Consider the following 19,690-nt stretch of genomic DNA (forward strand, 5'->3'; position numbering starts at 1 on the left):
GGTGGGTCAAGTAGGGCATATTTAATTCAAGCAAAAGCAAAAATGGTCATCTCTGAGGCCAGCTATTCCCAAGATTTTGCTCTGTATGGGTGCTTAGGCTAGAAGCCTTCTCAATTCCCTTCCAACTCTTTAAAGAGTCTATGAATTTTTGATTTGTGGGAATGGGTAAATATGAAATAATTGGTTTTTATTAAATCAACTAAGGTAGAGAATACAGAAGACTCACTTGTTAATGCTTTAGATATTTTTATTATTTTACTAAATTTCTACTTTCAGCTGATTTTTATTATGTTAGGTCCTTTGGGAAACATCCCCAGAAAATTCTCTCAGGAATTGTAATGTCTCAGTATTGGTGGTAAAGCAGAATTCCCTTTCAGAAATTCTAAATTCATGTGATTTTATGCCGCTTCCTTCCTTTCAAAAACTGGCTGGGCTATACCACTGGCCATTACACATAGGAACAGAAACCCTCTCAGGGTAGGTGGATAGACTAGTCCAGGTAAGAACTCAATTTCGGTACCTGCTCACAGGCCAGGACACCAAGGAAGAGAACATCCAAGCAAGATCTAATCAAACAGTATTTCCTACTAGTAGGTAAACTTTCTTTAATTTACTTTAAAATTATTACTTCTCACTTAGCACATACCCACAAAACTCTCCCCTGTGTAAAACTTAACACCAATCCACACTAAAGTGACCAATGGGTGCAGAGTTGGATGACAAATCATCCATACTGTAGCACCTCATAAATTATAAACACCTCTGCCTTTCTACATTGAAAGACTGAGTTAGACTCCAGATGTCAGAAAATAACCTTCCTAATTGCAATGAATCTTCCAGAAAAAGAACAAGAGAGTTCTGCTAGGAGAATCTGTAAGTGAAAAGGGTGACCATACAAATAGTTACCCATTTCTTCTCCCATGAAGTTCATCTTACCCTTGAAGTTGTTTCATTTTTAGGTCTTTTGCTACCGAACTGGTCTAGAAGATCTCTGCCCCATTTTAAAACGATAGCCCAAGAATGACCAAACCCAAATCACTTCCCTGGTCCCCCATAAACATCTAAGAAAGGCTGGAATGTTCTTTTCTGAATTGTAAAGCAAGAGAATGAAAAACCAGAAAAGGGGAGATGGGAGCACTTGTGATCCCACCATCACAAGACTACCCATTGTTCTTATTCACGTCTTTCTAATCATTGTTTATAAGCATCCCTACAGTAATTTACAAAAAACCAAGAGGACATTTTTTTCTTTTGCATTTTATTTTTATTAAGCATTATATAACACACTGCATGCTACATAATATACTACATAACCTTCTAGCAGGAATGGATGACCAAACTGAGTTATTTTTCATCAATCATGAAAATGCTTCCTTAATCAATGTTCTACAAACTATCTGACACATAGCAACGATTAACTCCAGAGATGTGCCTCTTTCCATCAAACTCCCCTGATATGGATAATGGGCAACCCTTTCCTCCTTGCCCCACTTAGTGAACCACTGATGTACACAGTGGCCACTCCCAGGATGAGCAAGCACGCCCATGGTGGCGAGTCCAGGGAGAATCTCAAACCACATCTCGGCATGGTTACTTAGGCCAAAGCCCTACTTCTAGGCCCCTTAAAGGTGATCGGCCTGGCTCCCTTTCCGGTAAGCGACAAGGCAGCCTGCAAGCGGGGCGCTGTCATGTCCATCTCCTGAAAAATTTTTTTAAATACAAAATATGCTAATACACTTCAGGAAAATTCAGCCTTACAGATAGAACCTTTATTCTATATCAGTTAACTCACTAGACACTCAAGCCCTATTTCTTTACATAAGCTGAAAGGGAGAAAGGGAGATACTAGTTATATTTGTAGCTGCATCTGCTATGAGTTTTATCATAGCAACCCTTTAAAAGTAGACACTATCATCTCAATTTTAAAGGAAACTAAGGCTTTAAGAGGCTAAAGAAATTCAAGATCTCACAGCTAGAAAATCATGCAACCAGAATCAAATCCTACTACTAATCCTTCAGACTCTAAAACCCATGCTCAAGGTCAAAAGACAAGTCACAGACAGGAAATATAGCTACAACACATATTACAAAGGGTTAAGGTTTCTAACAAGCAAAGATACCAACAAAGTAGATTTATTCGATAGAGACAAACAGGAACACAATTTTAAAAAATAGGTAGAGGGCCGAGCCCGTGGCGCACTTGGTAGAGTGCTGCGCTGGCAGCGCGGCGATGCTCCCGCCGCGGGTTCGGATCCTATATAGGACTGACCGGTGCACTCACTGGCTGAGTGCCGGTCACGAAAAAACGACAAAAAATAAAAATAAAAATAAAAATAAATAAAAAATAGGTAGAGAATATGATTAAGCAATTCAGTGAAGAGGAAATGCAAATGCCCAATAAGCATTTGAAAAGATGCTGAACTTCACAGAGGAGTCAGGAAATGTAAATTAATTAGATACTATTTCTTACTCATCATCTTGACAAAAATTTAGAAGAGCAATAACATTCCATGCTAGTTACACAAAGTAAAGGCCACTTCTTTACACTGATGCTGGAAGTGTCAAAATTTTTTTTTTTTTTTTGGCAGCTGGCTGTATGAGCGGGCTGGCACAAGAATCTAAACCCTTGACCTTGGTGTTACAAGGCAGAGAACTAACCAACTGAGCTAACTGGCCAACTGGAAATGTAAATTGTTACAATCTTTTCTGGAAGTAAATTACACAATGTCAAAGTTTTAAATACGCATTCTGCTTGACCCTACATAGTCACTTATAGAAATATGACTTCAAAAAAAACACAAAAAACAAAACAGGAGCTGGCTAATTAGCTCAGTTGGTTAGAGCATGGTGCTGATAACACGGGGGGCGGGGGGGGGTTGAATCCCTGTATTGACCAGCTGAAAAAAAAAAAGGAAGCATCAATGTATAAATGCATATATTCAAAGATATTTATTGTAGCATTGCACATGTTAGAAAAATAGGAATTGCTCATCAATAGTTTCCATTTGAACAAGTTAAAATATAGCCATAGTGTGTAACAAAAACCCATAATAAAATTTGAGAATGGTAAAATAATTTTCCAAATCAGGTAAAGCCCCTAATCACTCCTTTGTCTCTTTTTTCTTATAGGCTATTTTTAATATATTTACATTTTGCAGATATACTGCTACATATCATGTTAATAAATTATTAATTAGTAGCGTATGAAAATGCCTCATTAAAATTCCCTGGGATAATTCGACAAATTGTGTTTTTCAAAGGAAATGTATATCAATTTTTGACAACTTTTAAAAGGTGTGAAAGTTAAGATGGTCTTGAAATCATGGTATATAAGTAAATTCATTGGCAGAATTTTTTAAAAAAATTTTATATATATGGGCCGACCCCGTGGCACACTCGGGAGAGTGCGTCACTGGTAGCGCAGCGGCGGGTTCAGATCCTATATAGGACTGGCTGGTGCACTCACTGGCTGAGTGCGGGTCACGAAAAAGACAAAAAAAAAAAAAAAATTTTTAGGGCCGAGCCTGTGGCGCACTTGGAAGAGTGCGGCGCTAGGAGTGCAGCGACGCTCCTGCCGCGGGTTCGGATCCTATATAGGACTGGCTGGTGCGCTCACTGGCTGAGTGCCGGTCACGAAAAAGGCAAAAAAAAAAAAAAATTTTATATATGAATGCAAAGACAAAATATCTACAAATATTCCTTTCAATTGATCAGACCAATTTTTACATCTGTAAAGAATCTAGCTGACATATATATATATATATATATAATTATATATATATAAAACTCACAGTTAATATCCAGAAAAAAGAAAACAAAAGGTGTGAAGGATGCACATACACCAAAAAAAAGGCAAGAAAGTTGCAGTAAAATACATAATTTTAACATCATATTCCTAGTCTCCAGTCTTCCTCTGCAAACTGAGACATCCTGGGCTCTTTCTTCCACACCTGGCTAGTTACCTAGAATTAAACAAAGTCCCCTTGAGGTGCTCATGCTGCCTTAAGGTTTCCCCAAAGCCCTCATATGAATACACAAGATATAAAATCATGAATCTTTCCATGAGTCAATCTGCATCTCCTCTAATATCCCAACACTTTATTTATAGCTCTTATGACACTTAATTCAAAACACTGAACAAAGCAGACTTTGATATCTGTATACTTGTGTTATTATCCCCATCAGATTGTAAGCAGGGTGTGTAGTTCAGAATCAGACCTCAAGTATTGGGAAGATGAGAATTCAGCTGAACCAACCATCCATGTAAAGTTTGAGGACTTCCTACAATACTCCTCCAAGCAGAGGAATCTGTGATGGTGCACTACCCCCTGATGGTGCACTACCCCCCACTCCACAGCAGCTTGGTCCTTCTTGGAAAAAGTGTAGCTGGTAGAAATTTCTCCCATAAATGAATTAAATTATTTTTCTAGGTCTGGCCAGTTAGTTCAGTTGGTTAGAGCGCAGCCTTGTAACACCAAGGTCAAGGGTTTGGATCCCCATACTGGCCAGCCACCAAAAAAAAAAAAAAAAATTATTTTTCTGAAATTTTGAAATTTAATCCATCCTACCCCTTGATGATTAGATCGAATTCCTCCTGTCACATGACAGCTTGTGAAATATTAGAATCTCCCTACTTTTCCTTTAATCTCTTAACTGACTGCTTTATTCATTTAAAATATATATATATATATGTATATATATATATATATATACATATATATATATATATTTTGCATGACTGGTAAGAGTATCTTAACCTTTGACTTGGTGTTGTAAGCACCATGCTCTCCCAAGTGAGCCATGGGCCAGCCCTTAAAAAAATTTTTAAAATAATCTTCCTTTAGGGCCTGCCCGTGGCTCACTTGGGAGAGTGTGGTGCTGATAACACCAAGGCCACAGGTTTGGATCCCTATATAGGGATGACCGGTTAGCTCACTTGGGAGAGCGTGGTGCTGACAACACCACGTCAAGGGTTAAGATCCCCTTACCAGTCATCTTTTTAAAACAAAAATATAAACAAAAACCTTCCTTCATCACACATCAATGTATCAGAGATGGGATAAGGAAATGTATTCTTTAAAAGATATCTTATTGGTTTTATAATATGCCTTTCACTCTCTGGTTTTAAGAAAAAATAGTCAAGAATACAATATGCAAGAATTCAGAAATTCAGGGCTGGCCCGTGGCTCACTCGGGAGAGTGTGGTGCTAATAACACTAAGGCCACGGGTTCAGATCCCATATAGGGATGGCCGGTAAGCTCACTTCAGACAGCATGGTGCTGACAACACCAAGTCAAGGGTTAAGATCCCCTTACTGGTCATCTTTAAAAAAAAAAAATTCAGAAATTCAGAACATAAATATATTCTTCTATCAAAATCTTTCTCACCCCTTTAAGGTTTAATCATCTCCACTGTAGGCAGTTTCTTTTAATGCTGGTGGGCAAAGCTAGACGTGGGCAAAGCTAGACTTGGGACAAGCTGCTCAGGTCTGCTGGGAAGAGTCCATCCTCAGGGGGAAGTTTCTTCTCACTCCTAGGATCCCCTGGGCTTTCTGGGCTGACTCAAGACTTCATATGCAGCCTGGATCTCCAGGAAGTGCCTCTGTGCCTCCTCTGTCTGGTGCAGGTTGTGGTCAGGGTGCCAGGCTTTCACCAGCTCCCGGTAACTCCGATGTATTTCTTCATTTGTTGCCCCTTCTGAGAGGCCCAAAACCTTAGGGAAACAGAAGCTGATGAATTAGAATCTCACAAATTGTCAGGGCACCTGGGCCTCTCCCTGTTCCTGTGCTAACACAGGCTATTGTATCTCTGGAATTGGCTTCTACTTGCCCATGGGAAAGGACCAGCACCTCTGATTAGAATTCTGGCCTTTTGAAACAAGGCCAAGCTCTGGATCTCATGGTAAGAGCTAGGATTTGTCTTTAATCACAACTGCCTGTTTTCCAACCTGAAACTTCACATCCCTGACAAGATCTCCTCCCCACAAGAGAAATAAGAGTTTATAAGTCCACCAAAGACATGTACAAGAATGTTTATAGCAGCTTTATTCATAATAGCCCCATACTGGAAACAACCCAAATATTCATTAACAATAGAGTAGACAAATTATGGTATAATCATATAACAGGATACTATACAACAATGAAAACAAGCAATTTACAGTTGCATGCAACAGTATGACTAAAGCTTATAAACATAATGTTAAATGAAAGATGTCAGATACAAAAGAATATATGCTGAATGATTCCATTTATTTGAAGTCCAGGAATGGGCAAAACTCACCTGTGGTGATAAAGTCAGAATAGAGGTTACCTCTGAGGGTGGGAGGATAGACTGGGAAGGGGCATGAAAGAATGTTATCAGCCCTGTAAATATTTCATACCTTGATTTGAGTGGTGTGTACATAAAATTAGTGCACTTTATATATGTTATACATCAATAAAAAGTAAGTTATATATATATTCCCCCCCCCCATTTACTATTAGAGCCTCTGTACCTTCACTACGCACAGAAGCCCAAAGAAGCCAGGACACCCTTCCAGGGCCTGCCAGCAGACATGCACAGGGTATTTCCACAAGGTGGGCAGCAGTTCCAACAAGGCTTAGCCTAACTCTCAGAGCCATCCCAGACAGGAATAGGAAGGAAGAAAGCCTTACCTGGTAAGCCAGCTGACGCTTCTCATCTTGAAAACTGTGAACAAACTCATAGAGCTTCTCCCACTCCTGGAAGTAGCTGCTGTTGAAGCTAGGATCTCCCACCAGTAGCCTCCAGATCCGGTAAGGCAGAAGGAGGACAGACTCCATGAGGTGTCCAAGAAGGGGGAAGAAGTTGAACCAATTCAAGAAGGAGCCCAGGGTTTCTGCGACATAGTTAAGGGTGGCAGCTGTGTTGCAAAGGGCGCTGTATGCCAGGGGGCCTGTGAAAGCAAGGTAAGCCAGGCCCAGCCGGTAGAGCCGCACACTGAGCGTCTCCAACTCCACTGAAGCTTTGTAGCGGCGATGCTTCTGGGCTGTGATGCTGGCAGCCAAACTGATGGGCAGGATGGCTATGGGGCGGCCATAGAAAATAGGGGAAGTAAGAAATGCCACCCCTATAGTGTTCTTAAAGTCTGAGGTCTGGTCACCAACAACAGCCACCAGTAAGACCCCTAAGCCAACTGCCAGTGGGAGGCCCACAATATAGAAGCTAGCCATGAAAGAAAGGCTAATCAGAGCTACAAGACCAAAATAGATGCCCACTATCATCTGGGCAGAAAAGCGAATGGGACTCAAAGGGGGTGTCCCCACTCCTTGGCTCTGCTTCTGCCCCTGGGCTCTGTTGGCTTCAGCTACAAAACTTGGGAGCTTCCAGAACTCCCAGAGCCATCCCAGCCCACCACCCCCCAGGGTAAGCATCCAGAGCAGGGCATGGCTGTCCCTTCCCAGGTACAGGTGGTGGAGCCCAGCAGGGCCCCCTACAGCCCACAGGGCATAGGTTACCAGGAGCCCCTTGGTCATCCCCCAGGGCAAGAGTCTCAGAACAAGTCCAGTGGCACTTGTCAACTGCTCAGAGTGCAGAAATCGTGGGGTCCTCTGTGAGAATCACAGCCAACATGGCCCCAGTTATCCTTAGACCCTAAAAGATGAAAAAAAGCAGAGTCATAAGACTATATCCAGGCTCCAACACAGTAACCATTTCTCTTTCCAATAAAAGCCGAGTCTAGCTCTGCCCGAGTGTCCCTGAAATGCTGGTTAGCCCATACCTTTGTTCTAGCACCTCAGGACTGTTCTTTACAACCACAGTGAGTCCAAATTTGGGAAGAAGAATGTTTTAAATGCTTTCAGTTCAGCAACTGAGAACTCAGAACACAGGCAAAAGAGCAGAAACTTAAATTTCAGTCCTCCCCTCAGACCAATGACCCCAGAATAGCTCATAGGGTGGGAGGTAGTGTGGAGGGGGAAGGCTGAATAGGATACTCTTCCAAAGTTCCCACACTTTTTGAAAGCCCTTGCCTCACCACCGTCCACTTAACTCCTATTATGGCTGTCCTCAGACACCTGGCCCAGGGTTCAGCCCTTCTGCAGCTTTCCCGTCTCTCCATGAACTTTTCCCACAAGTCAGACTTTAAAAGCGTCCTTAATTCTCTCCACCTCAACATTCTGGAAAACTACACCTTGACCTAGACCTTGGCACCGCACAACTCCACCACCTCCTTCAGAGGAAGGCCCAGAAAGCCCCTCCAAAGCTGCTGGACAAATTCTCAGAATATCAAGCCAGACGCTGAAGCGTGCCTGCCAATCTCTCCCCGCTACGTGGAGCGGGCCTCAGGAGCACCAGCCGGTACCCTCTAGTCCCAGGTCGAGCGGCAGTACCTGGATGCCCGGCTCCCAGACCGCGCCAGACCAGTCATTTCCTTTGACCACAGAGTCAAGATGGCCCCTCTCACTCTGCTCCCACTTCCATCCAAATGGACTTTGTCTTTCTGCTGTGTCACAAAGTCAGGCCGCCCCAGGCCAGGCCCCTCCCCAAGGCCCTCCCGGCCCCCTCGGGTTCACCTGCCCGCCCCGGACTCCTCTGGCCCGCCCTCTCAGGTAAACTCGATCCAAGGCTTCTCAGGCCCATCAGCCTCAAAAGGGCTGGCGCAGCGCCCCACCCCAGGCCGAGCGCGCCTCCAGCACCGCGGCCGCCAGGTGGCGCTGCCGCTCACGGAAGGGCGGGTCCGGGCGGGTTCCCAGATTCACCTTGTCTGGATGCCCCGGCACAGCGGCCCTACGGAGGGTCCCTATGGAAGTGCGAAAAAAAGACAGTCTCCTATAAACGCAAAACTAGGCCCTTGATTGCCCCTTCCCACCCCCACAAGTGGGAGAGTGACTCTTCCCTCACCTCAGGCTGCGCTCTCTTCTCTCCACACTCCGTTGCCCTTCAAGACTGCCTTGGATGGTTCCATTTCCATTTCCTCTAAGGCAGAGACACCCACCGACAGGCTGCAGGGAGGGCCCCCACCCCCGAGTTGGCCTAACTGCCCCGTCTCCAGCCCTTCCAGTTAGAGGGTCCTACATCTTAACCTGAGCCTGAGACCTGAGGAGCCTCCCCACCCAGTGGGAGCCCCGAGGCGACTCTGTCCCGCTGGCTACGGGAGGGAGGGAGAAACAGAAGCGAAAAGGGATAGAGGTGGAAACGCCCCATCAGGCGAGCGAGGCTGCAGCCCAGAACCCAGGGAAGAGCGTGATCTGCCTTCCTCCCGCCTCTGTGGAGCTGGGATGCAAGATGCCTTCGTTTCAATGTCCCGGGCTCCAGTCCTGGGTTCTGCTCCGTGACCTTGGTCAAGTCACGCCGCGTCCTGGGTCTCAATTCCCTCCTCTGTAAAAGAGGGGCTTGGCTGTCCAAGGTCTCCCAGTCTTGGCTTGAGGGAGGAGTGGGCCCAGTAGGCCACACTAGTGTCGCCGCTCTGCAGTAGGCAGAGTGCTTCTGATCCCTTCAAGCCCCCTACCTCCTCAGTTTTTATCCTGGCCGGGGGAGAAAGTGCAGCTCCCTATGTGCTCCCTGAGGGGCGGGGGCTGGGAGAGACCCAAAGCGACGCCCCAGCTGGGGGCAGGAGTAGGGGAGGACAGGGGCGCTGAATAATGAATGAGACTTAATTGGGCCAGCACTGCGCAGCAGCGCGCTAAGCTTGGCAAACAGCGCGGGCGGCGGCGGCCGCCGCTGGACAAACAAACTAGCTCCCGGCGCAGGGAGGGGGTGGGGGCGGCAGCGGCAGCAGGGGGAGGGAAGGGCCAGGCCGTCGGGGCCCCCTGGGCCTCAGCGCGCCGCCAGCTCTGCGGCTGAAGGAATTCGGGAGCGTGGGGGTCCTGAAGGGGGCTCAGGGCTCCATCGCAGGAAAAGAGGACTGGGGAGGGAGAGCAGCGGGTTGTGCAGGGAGAGTAGGGGGTTCAAGGGCAATGTTAGAGCGAGGAAAAGATGGAGAAACCAGCGGAGGTCGGAGGAGAGAGGGAGAGGTGAGCGAGGAAAAAGCGCACGGGGAAGGGGCGGCGGGGAGGTGGGGAGCAGAAGAGCTGTTACCGGGAGGAAAGGGAAGAGCGATGGAGGAACAAGCGAAGAGAGGCACGAGGGGCCGGGGGAAGAGGAATTGGAGAAGAGTCAAGGAGAGATGGGAGGTGACCGGAATGAGAACGAGGGGGTGCAGGGCCGGCGGGAGGCGCCCCTGCCTCCGCCTCACCGCGCCGCGCTCCCGCCCTAACGCTCTCTTCAGCCTCCCGCACTCACTTTGTCACAATTACGGGGCCGTCACTTGGCCCGGATTGTTTTCCCCAAATTGTTGTTCTATAAACTGGCGCGGGGTGGGTGGTGGGGGAAATCCGACAAGCTGAGGCGGGAAGGGAGGGTCTGCGTTGCGAGGGGGGGCGTGGTGGGGGATCCACCCGCAGGCGGACCGAGGTGGGCGAGCGAATCCAGGGGGCCGCGCGGGAATTCTCGTTGCTGCCTCCGCCTCGTCGCCAATCCCGCTTTTAACCTTCCTGGCCCTTCTCAGCCTCGGCTGCCTCGGTTTCCCCAGCAGACCGTCGCAAGGACTGGAGGCCAGGAGCTGTGGCGGCAGTTGTAGGTGGGGCCTAGACTTTCCTGCCCACCCATTCTCCCTTGTTCTTTACTCCCCGGGTCTCCCCGGCGGAGGGTCTCCTAGCCCAGCGGTCCCAGGAGCGCCCCGAGTGCCTGGTCACCCCAGCGGGCTTGCCAGGCTCTCACTCCTCCTCCAGGTCTGGGTCGCTTTCCCCGCCCATGCCCTCCAGTCCCCGGCCCCGCGCCGCTGGGTGTTCCAGGCCACCTTGCTGTCCCTCAATTCCGCAGACATCTGTTGCGCGCCCACGGAGCGCCAGCGCCGCGCCCGCCTGCCCCCACCGCCTCTCCCCCGCCACCCTCCCCTTCCCGGCCGACCCGGCCTGTCGGCTCCATGACAGCAGCCGCTGAAGCCCGGGCCCCGCGGGAGCGGCCCGAGAGGAGCCGCCGCATGGCTAGCTCCGACACCGGCCTCCCCGGTGGCTCCAGGGGCAATGGAGGGTGGCGGCTGCTGAAGCGAGACTGGAGCTGGCCCGGGGAGTTGGCAGGGCTGGGCGGGGGCGGGGGGAGTCTCTGGGCGCGTTTCTCTCTGGTTCTCTAAGGTCTGTCGTTCTCCTCACTGCGTCGCCCTCGGGTCCCTCCTGGGCCCCGACCCCGCCTGGCTCCGCGCACCTAGGACGCGGTAGGCTCCCCGCGCCCCCTCCCCCAGCCCGGGTGATTTACACGCGGGCTCCTCGCAGCGGCCGCTTCCCAATCAGGAATATCGACCCCGGGCGGGGCCCCCGGGCCGCATCGATCCCTCTAAGGCTCGGGATTTAAAAATGTCAAATTTGCCTTTTCCAGGCGGGCTGAGGGGGCGGGGGCCAGGAGGAGGGCGGTTTGGGAGAGGGCGGGGCGGACAGCGGGGCATCGACCAGGCGCCTGTGCCCGGAATGAGAAGCGACCCGGCGTGTCCGGGCCCTGACATGGCGTGGCCATCCTTGGGTTCGCAATTGCTCTGGATGGAAGCAGGAAGGAAGACCTGCTCTCTCTGCCCCAATCACCATGGGCCTCACTGCTGCGCTGGGGTATTCCTAGAGGGAGGAGCCACAGGGGGAACAAAGAGAGACCTGCAAAAATGTAGGGAGACAAATTTGGAAGAGATTCCTGAAGGTGGAAATATGCAGACACAAAGAAAGGTGCAGAGACAAAGATAGAGTCTCCAAGAGATACTCTAGCCCAAAGGAAGAGCAAAGTAAACGGAAGGTGCCCTATAACCTTGCCGAACAAAACGGGCCAGAGACCCAGAGTCACTCCACTCTCTGCTCTGTACACCCAGGAGATTCAGGACTGCGGAGGAGGCCAGGCTCAACTTCTCGGTGTGTTGGAGAATGGAGGAAAGTGGAGACAAAGCCAGGTGAAGAGAATTATTACGGAGAGGGATTTGAGTATAATTAATATTATCTTTCCAAGATGCCAACTAGTAGTACCTAATTGGACCTGAGATTTAAAAGGTTAAGGTTCCAGAGGCCAAGTCCAGGTCCCAAAGAGGTGAGCTCTCTTAGAGGTCTGAAAGTCTGCACCTTCCCTTCTTGAGCATCACACAGGTGTCTGCTTAATATCCATCCACCTCCTCTTCTCTGATCACTACAGCCTGTGGAGGCCAGATAGGTTGGAGATCACATCTTATATTGGAGACTCTGTGTGTATGTGTATGTATAGGGGTATGGGCTATAGATAACTCTGGTAGTAATCGCTTACTTTCCCAGGATTCAGCAACTAGCTCTCCAGACTTTGGAAAAAAACACCCACTGCTTTCAAGACCTTTGGGTAAGGAATGATGTTTGTGGTGGAGGTAGTAGAAGAAAGCAGTTGTTCTGACCAGCACTCTCACAGTTAACATCTATCAAGCCCCCACCACCCAACAGCACACCTCAGCTGTCACCGTGCACACTGCCATTTCCTCCAGAACTAGAGACAGAGCTGACAGCAAGCTGGAGCGGGGCGGGGGGGGGGGGATTGGGGGATTGAGGGGGGCGGGGAATCCACACCCAGCGATGGCTCATCCTCATCCTTAGGCATGCGAAGCTCACGCCTCCATTACCAAAATCAGGCCGACACATCCCTGGCACTGACATGCAGTCACTGATCCCCACGCGTGATCCACAACTATCAATCCCGGTCACCCACTCATCTCTGAGTACACAATCATGCACAATTCCTCCGAGGTTAAGCGCCTAGTCCTAAGGCCTGTCTACATCCTTTCTTGACATCTCAGACCTTAAATCGCCTAACCTAAGGGCAGGATTTAGGTCTCCGCCACCGCTTCCCAAATTCTGCAACCAGAGCCAGCTCCAACAATTGGGAGGCCAAGCTCAAGGAAGTCAAGTACCATGATCGAGGCGAAGAACCGGGAGCAGACGGAGCGATAGGACTGTTAAACGCTTCCATTCCTACTCCTCCTGCCACTGGCCTCTTTCCCAGCACGTCTACTCGCAGCCTGTCCGGCCCGCCGCCCTCCTGTCAGTCGAGTAATAAATGCGCGCTCTGGACCCCGGGCCCCCCAAGAGTCGTTCATCACTGCCAACACCGCCCACCTCTCTGCCTCCCGCTGGGAGGGCTAAGCGGGCCCGAGCTGCGAGAGCCCTTCTCCCCCCACCTCGACCACTAATTGTCATATGGAGATGTTGATTTGTCAACTGGGAGCTAGTGCTAAAGAATCCGCAGTAAAACCCGGACTCCTTGAACTTCCTCTCGGCTCCACTGGGATTCGCCAGGACTTGGAGCTTTTCTTGATTTGATATGGATAGGTTGGATTTCACTCAAGAGACCGGAGAATAGAAGCGCAGTGTCATTCTATTCCGATAGGAGGCGCACCATGCTAGAGACCCTCAGTTTCCCTAAAAGGGGTCGCCTTGGGTACAGTCTCACTTGTATAGACCCTAAACCTTCGTCCCCCAGTCTCCCAGCAGGGGGCGCCCTGCGCTAGGCTCCTTCTGTCTACCGCGGGTAAGAGTCCCCGCTTCCCCACAGGAAGGCTCCAGGCCTCGGCCCCCAGTTCCCCATCAGGGAAAGCCCGGGGCCATAATCCCTCCCTCTTCCTCCTCCAAGCGCCTCAGGCCGCAGTCCTCCGCTGTCCCGCAGGAGGCACCCTGCTGCAGGTCCGCCTTCGCCCTGCCCTAGGCGCCTAGGTTGCAGTCCCACGCCCGCCCTCTCTCGGGCCCCGGCCCCGGAGCTCCCTGGGCGGCCGGCTGAGTGACGGGCGGCCGGTGATTATGCAGAAGGGGGAGCGGGGTGCGCCGCGGGCGGCAGCGCTGACCCTTCACATTTCCGATCCGCCGGGACCCTCATCCATCCGAAGCTGCTCTTTGTCTGGCCGCCTAATTGCCGGCGGACAGGATGGATGGCGGGACCGACAGCCGCGGAATCCCTAATAAAGGCCGCGGCCGCCGGGGAGGGAGTGCAGGAGGGAGGGGGAGCAGGAGGGAAGGGATAGAAGGAGCTGGGAGGAAGCACCGGGCCGCGGCCGCCGGCTCCGAGGCGCTGCGCGCAGCGCGCACCTAAGCCAGGCCAGCCCCGGGTGCAGGACCAGGAGTTTGGGGTCGACCCGGGTTCCGGTGGTTATGGGTGTGGGGCTCGTTAAGTCTCCAGCTTGTCGGAGAAGGGGAAAGAGCTAGGGGGCCCCAAGCAGAAAGAGAATCCTAGGCCCCACCTCGCTAAGCCGAGCCCTCGAGACTTCGAGTTTGGCGCTACCTTCTGGGCTCCGTCCGGGTTCCTACCAGCCCGCGCCCCTCGCTCGGCTCCCCACACCTCCCCCTCTCCTCTCACCTGTCGGTCTCCCAGAGCGGGATCCAATATCCCTGCGGAGAAATGAGGGGTCTGACAGCTGTCTGTGCAGCCGATGGCTACATTTCATTAACTGGAGGCTGGAGCGGGCGAGCGGTGGGAGTGAGGGGGGTGCGAGGGGCGGAGGAGAAGAGGCGAGGGCTTGGAGCCGCACCCGGCCAGGGGTCGAGGGCTGCGGACGTCAGGCAGCAGCGCGCTCTGGGCTGACACACGCCTTGAACATAAGCGCTTCCCAGTCCTTGGAGAGCCCGTCTTCCCCACTGTGGGCCCTGACGCGACCCTTTGAATCGAAGGCTGCACTGAGCTGCGGTGCCAGGGGTGCCGGCCGGTGAGTGGGAGCCCTGGGCCCGGCCGCGCACTCGCCCCCTCTCTCCACGGCAGAGGTACGTCGGTAGTCTCCAAAGAGAGGCAAAGTGTGTGCAGGTTCTTGGGCCGCGACGCGTTTTCCCACCCGTGGTTGGAGGAGAACCGGCTTCAGCGCTCCCTTTTGCCCCTTAAGCAAATTTTGCTCCGGCTCCCTTCGTTTTCCTTCCCCTCCATTTTCTCTGCCCTCTCCTGCATCTGAACAGTTCTCGGCAACTAACTTTGGCCATCTATCAGCCAAGAGTTGAGCGCCTGTTGGGTGACAGGCTTGACAGCGTTGGGGTGGGGGTTGGAGGACAAGAGAGCCAAGACCCTAATCTGTTGGCCTCAAACAGTAGGTCTTCCCTGAGTTCCGTTCAAGTCTCGCTTCCCACTCTTGTCCTGCTTCTCTCACCCTTCCACTGCCTTGAGTGTCATTTGTCTTTCCTCCAGGCACTGAGAAGGAAGACAGGAGATCATAATTCTAATTCTAGGACTTCCCCTTACAGGATGATACTGGACAAGCCATTTCCCCTTTCTGGGCTCCAGTTTGTAAAGCACCTCTCAGGGGTCCTCTGAGGATGCAATGAGAACTTGCCTGTTAAAAGCCCTAAAATACAAGGAGCTGGCCGGTTAGTTCACTCAGTAGAGCAGTGTTGCTGACAACACCAAGATCAAGGGTTGAGATCCCCTTACAACCAAGGGGGTGGGGGGTGTCCTAAAATACAATAAGCCCTAAAATGATGCTATATCTCTTTCCATGCTATCCCCTGTTCTCTCAGGTGGGCAAAGTTCCCTTCTCTTCATACCAGGCACCCAGGTTGCTCCAGTTCTGAGTGATCTTGGATGTGGGAGCTGAGATCCAAAGTGTGGGAGGGGTGGGGGAGAACTACACCATGACTGGCCCTGAAGCGGGGGAAGGAGAGGCTGCAAGGAAGGAGAAATAAGGTGTGTCCTTAGATCTTAATGGAACATCAGCCAGCTGGTTCCTCTTCTCTTACAGATGGAGAAATTAAGGCTTCTGCAGGTGATGGAAGCAGATCACACTGCCAGTCTTCCCCCCGCAAACCCCCTATTGCTTACCTCCTCACCCCCTTTCTTCCCTTGGGGGGGGTCTGAGTCAGTGACAAGACGTGTGAGAGAAGGAACAAAAAGAAAGAACCTTCAAGGAGTTGAGACCTTTCCTCTACACTTCATAAAATTTTAACATGAAAACTTCCGCAGAGTAGAAGGCACATATCAAATGCAAATCATATGCTAATCACACGCTAATCAAAAGTCTGGTCCTCAGAACTCTGACACACACCTGGCTATAGCCCTGGGGGAAATTCTGGGGAGACTCCTGTGTTCCAGGACAGGTGGGGATGCATTTCATTTAGAGTCAGGTTACGGAGTTGACTCATTTTAGGATTGAAGAAGAATCAAGTGTATAATTTGGGATTAGGTTCAGGGTTAGTGCAGAGCCAAGGGTAGAGGTTAATTAATGCAGGATTCAGACTGGGCTGTGCTTTTAAGTGAGGGAGCCTAGGAAACTGTTAAATGCTTCCTCTCCTCTCCTCTCCTCTCCCCCACCAACCCTGTCTCCCACCTCCACTGCCCCTTCTTTGCCCTGCAAAACACCCTTCTCTGCCTACTTCCCATTCCCAACCACATTACCTTCCTAGGGCCTCCTAGTTTGGCTGTCTGAGGAGCTCTGGGTAAATTGTCCCAGACCCCAGCCTGGGCTCCAGCATTCCCTCGAGCCCAGACACTTGGCTTCTGGTCCCAGGAGCACCAGCTGGCCTTGGCCCTACCCAGGTCCCTTCTTGGCTGAATGTGACAGCTGCAGGGGAAGCAGTAAGGACCTGGTGAGCTGGCAGCTTCATTCCGGAGTGTGGAGAAAGAGCAACAGAACATGAATAAATTCATGGAGCTGGCCCCTTGGCTCCCTGTGAGCCAAGCCTGCTCCCCCCACCACACACACCCGCTGCTGCCTGCAACCCTGCTGGTCACCGCAGATCACAGCCGGGACTGGGGATGGGAGGAGAGGGGAAGCTCTAGAGAGAAGACTAGGACCTCAAAGGGGCTGAGGTGAGGGGCTCGAAAAGGGGGCCTTGGTGAGTAGGATGAGTGGGATGGGGAGGGGGGCTGTGTAGAGAGGGCCTCTGGTGAGTGGAGAGCGGGCAGGGGAAATGATGGAGAGAAATGGCAAGACCTGGGGTGAATGGGGCCTGATGATTGGGCAGGGGAGGCTAGTGTAAGCCTGGGCCTGCTTTCTCCTCTATGATCCATCCATCATCCAGCCTGGGGGAGCAGATCTGGAATTAGACATGCACGGGGCTGACACGGCCCTCAGCCCCCCGAGGAAGACAAATGGCGACAAAGACCTTGAATAAAATTTGTATTTATGGTCAGAGGAGGAGGCCCCTCCCCCACTGACTGCCAATACTTTCAGGCATGTAGGGGCCTCCCTCCACCATAACACAAGCCCAGCCTCAGCAATCTTTTTCCCCCTGCCTCATTATGGGGGAGGAGGGGAGTGCACAGAGGAGTACAGGAAAGGAGAGATGAGGAAATCACCTTCCACTCAATAATCATGCCCTGGTGTGCCCTCTGCCCTCTATTTCACACAATGTATTCCTTTGCGGCTGTCCACCTCCAGCGTCTCCAGACATCCCACTTTCATCAGTCCTATAGCCCCTTCTAGCCTCTAGACCTGGGATCCCTGTGAGTGAGAAATTTCCCTCAGAGGGGCCAGGCCCTAAGGAAGGATGCAGCCAATAGCTTTTTCTCTGGACTCTGATCTATCAAACCCTATGTTTCCTCTTGGTCACCCTGAAAGACACAGTCACCTCTTGCAGGAGGGTGCCTAGCACGTAATCAGCATTTTAGTTATGTTAATTTGCTTAACCAACTTCAACACCCCCGGCCCCCAGACACCCATTATTTGGAGTCTAACTTCTCTGGGTTTCATCTAACAGATCCTTGAGGAAGGAGAAAGGGGCAGAGAGACTCCCAGGGCTGGACAAGTCTGGGACTAGGACATGGGTTGGGTTGGGCCGGGCTTGGGCAAGGCAAGTGGGACAGAACTAGAGCTGCCTTCTGACTCTTTCTTTCTCCCCAATAGATTCCCTACTTTTTAGTTCTGAGGTAGGAGAAATGGCATTTGTGGGGTCCCAAATTTAGAGACTAAGAGGAAAGCAAATTAATATACAAATACCTGCCTTCCAATAGCCCTCGTGCAAGGACAACATCACATCTACAAGGACAACACACAATCCACAATCCCACTCACCCAGGACACGCAAGGCCAGGATCCCATAGCCACCTCCACACTTTGGAGCACACTGTCACAATGCACAGGCCTAGAGCCTACCACTCTGCTCGCAGAACCGCCCCGCCCCCGCGTCTTCCCCACAGTTGATATGTCACATTGGAGTCCGAACACGGACCTGGGTGTCTCTCTGCAGCGCGCCATTTACATTTCTCTCTCGATCTGTCAACCTGTCTCGGCTCCCGTCTCTCTCTCTCCGTCTCTGTCTCTCCCTCTCCCCCTCTGGGGCTGTCAGTTAGTCTCTTTTCGAAGCTTTGTCTCTGTCTCTCCGTCTCTATCTGGCTTTCAGTCTCTTTGATTTCTCTGTCACTCCTTCTCTGCTTTCCTGTCGGTTTCCTGCTTGCTCCCCCAGGCTGGTCTGTTCTCTCTCCTCTCTTTCTCTCTCTCTCTCTCTCTCTCTCTCGACACACACACACACACACACACACACACACACACACACACTCTCGGATGCTCTGAGGCCCCAACACTGGGGGTCGGGGGTGGGGATAGCTGGAGATTTGCCTTTTCCACTTCAGGACAACAAGTACATGTTGAAGCCTTTACCATATGTTATTCGGTCACGGGCACTGGGGAACATAGTGTGGCGAATTTCTCTCCCCCACCTCATTGTTTTGGTTTTTGTTTGTGAGATACCCAACCCCGCACCCCACCCCACCTCCGCCAATTTTAGCTCGAGAATCCACCTCTGTCTTCTCTGTGTCTGTATCTTAACCCATCTTTATCTCATCGCTGTTTCTGGCTTTCTCTGGGCTCTGAGAATGTCAAGCTCCGGGTAAGAGGGTAGGGATAGGGTAGGGGCCGCGAATCCCTGCAGAACCCGCTCCGAGCCTGGAAGGAACCTAGAAACCGGCGGACGCGGGAGGGGGCCGCTGCCTGCCCCGCCCCCGCACTTCCCCCTCTGGGCGCCAGGGGTCGCTCCGCCTCCGGCCGCTTATAGTGGCTCCCACCGCGCGGCGACTCACACCACCCGCGCTGCCACCCGCGGAGGGAGGGGGAAGGTTAGAGACGCAGAGAGGGAGAGCGCTCGCAGGAGAGAGACGCGGAGCTGGGGCTCTAGCAGGGGCTGCGGCCGCGACTGGGGTGGGAAGGCGGATCAGTGCTCGCCAAGAGCCAGAGCGCAAAACCTATGAGGAGGTCGCATCCTGGGCGCCGCCAGCAGCTCAGAGCCTGGGACGTCCGGAGCGCGGGGAGTAGTCCCTGCTCCAGCCGGGAGCGATCCGTCTCGGTAGCCTGGGACCCGGGTACCACCACCCGTGAGAAAGCAGCAGTCTGGAGAGCAGGCATATTAGATCTATCGGAAACCAGCCGTCCGAGAAGCCGCGGATCTCAGGCCCCCGGGATCGTTAGGACTGAACAGGAGGGTAATAGACAACTAAGGGCTCTGAACCGTCGGGAGTTGCCCCTGGCGCAACCCACTGGGGGACCTCCGCCTTGACGGACGGTTTGGGGAACGGCACCACTGCGGCGGGAGCCCGCTGGGGCGGGGGGTGGGAGGGCTCGGCGCAACCGTCGGGGGATCCAGACCCAGGCCCGAGTCCCGCCACTGCCTCTTGGGCCCGCGGAGAGCCCCGGGCCTCCGCCGCCATTGCGCCCAAGAGTGAGGAGGATTTGCTGGCCCTGGCCGCGTCGCGGCTGAGCCGCCGCAAGCGGGTGGCGGGCGCGGCCGTCGGAGTGGCC

At 51.9% G+C, this 19,690-nt stretch overlaps 1 protein-coding gene across 1 annotated transcript; it reads right to left on the reverse strand.

Moving 5' to 3' along the window:
- Nucleotides 1-5,533: 5,533 nt before the first annotated feature.
- Nucleotides 5,534-7,496, reverse strand: DNAJC22 (DnaJ heat shock protein family (Hsp40) member C22). The gene is made up of 2 exons (XM_063074609.1): nucleotides 6,657-7,496; nucleotides 5,534-5,713 (listed from the first exon to the last, which is right to left on the reverse strand). Exons 1-2 carry the CDS (start codon nucleotides 7,494-7,496, stop codon nucleotides 5,534-5,536), a joined length of 1,020 nt encoding a protein of 339 aa, XP_062930679.1.
- Between the last annotated feature and the right edge of the window lie 12,194 nt (nucleotides 7,497-19,690).

Source organism: Cynocephalus volans, chromosome 12 (genome assembly GCF_027409185.1).
Source record: "Cynocephalus volans isolate mCynVol1 chromosome 12, mCynVol1.pri, whole genome shotgun sequence".
Taxonomy (NCBI): domain Eukaryota; kingdom Metazoa; phylum Chordata; class Mammalia; order Dermoptera; family Cynocephalidae; genus Cynocephalus; species Cynocephalus volans.

What these genes read in the sequence shown, in the direction of transcription:
- DNAJC22 (XM_063074609.1), bottom strand. Translation starts at nt 7,496, where the DNA reads ATGACCAAGGGGCTCCTGGTAACCTATGCCCTGTGGGCTGTAGGGGGC. An exon ending in AGCGTCAGCTGGCTTACCAG is followed by an intron (nt 5,714 to 6,656) that starts GTAAGGCTTTCT and finishes TGTTTCCCTAAG; the next exon opens with GTTTTGGGCCTCTCAGAAGG.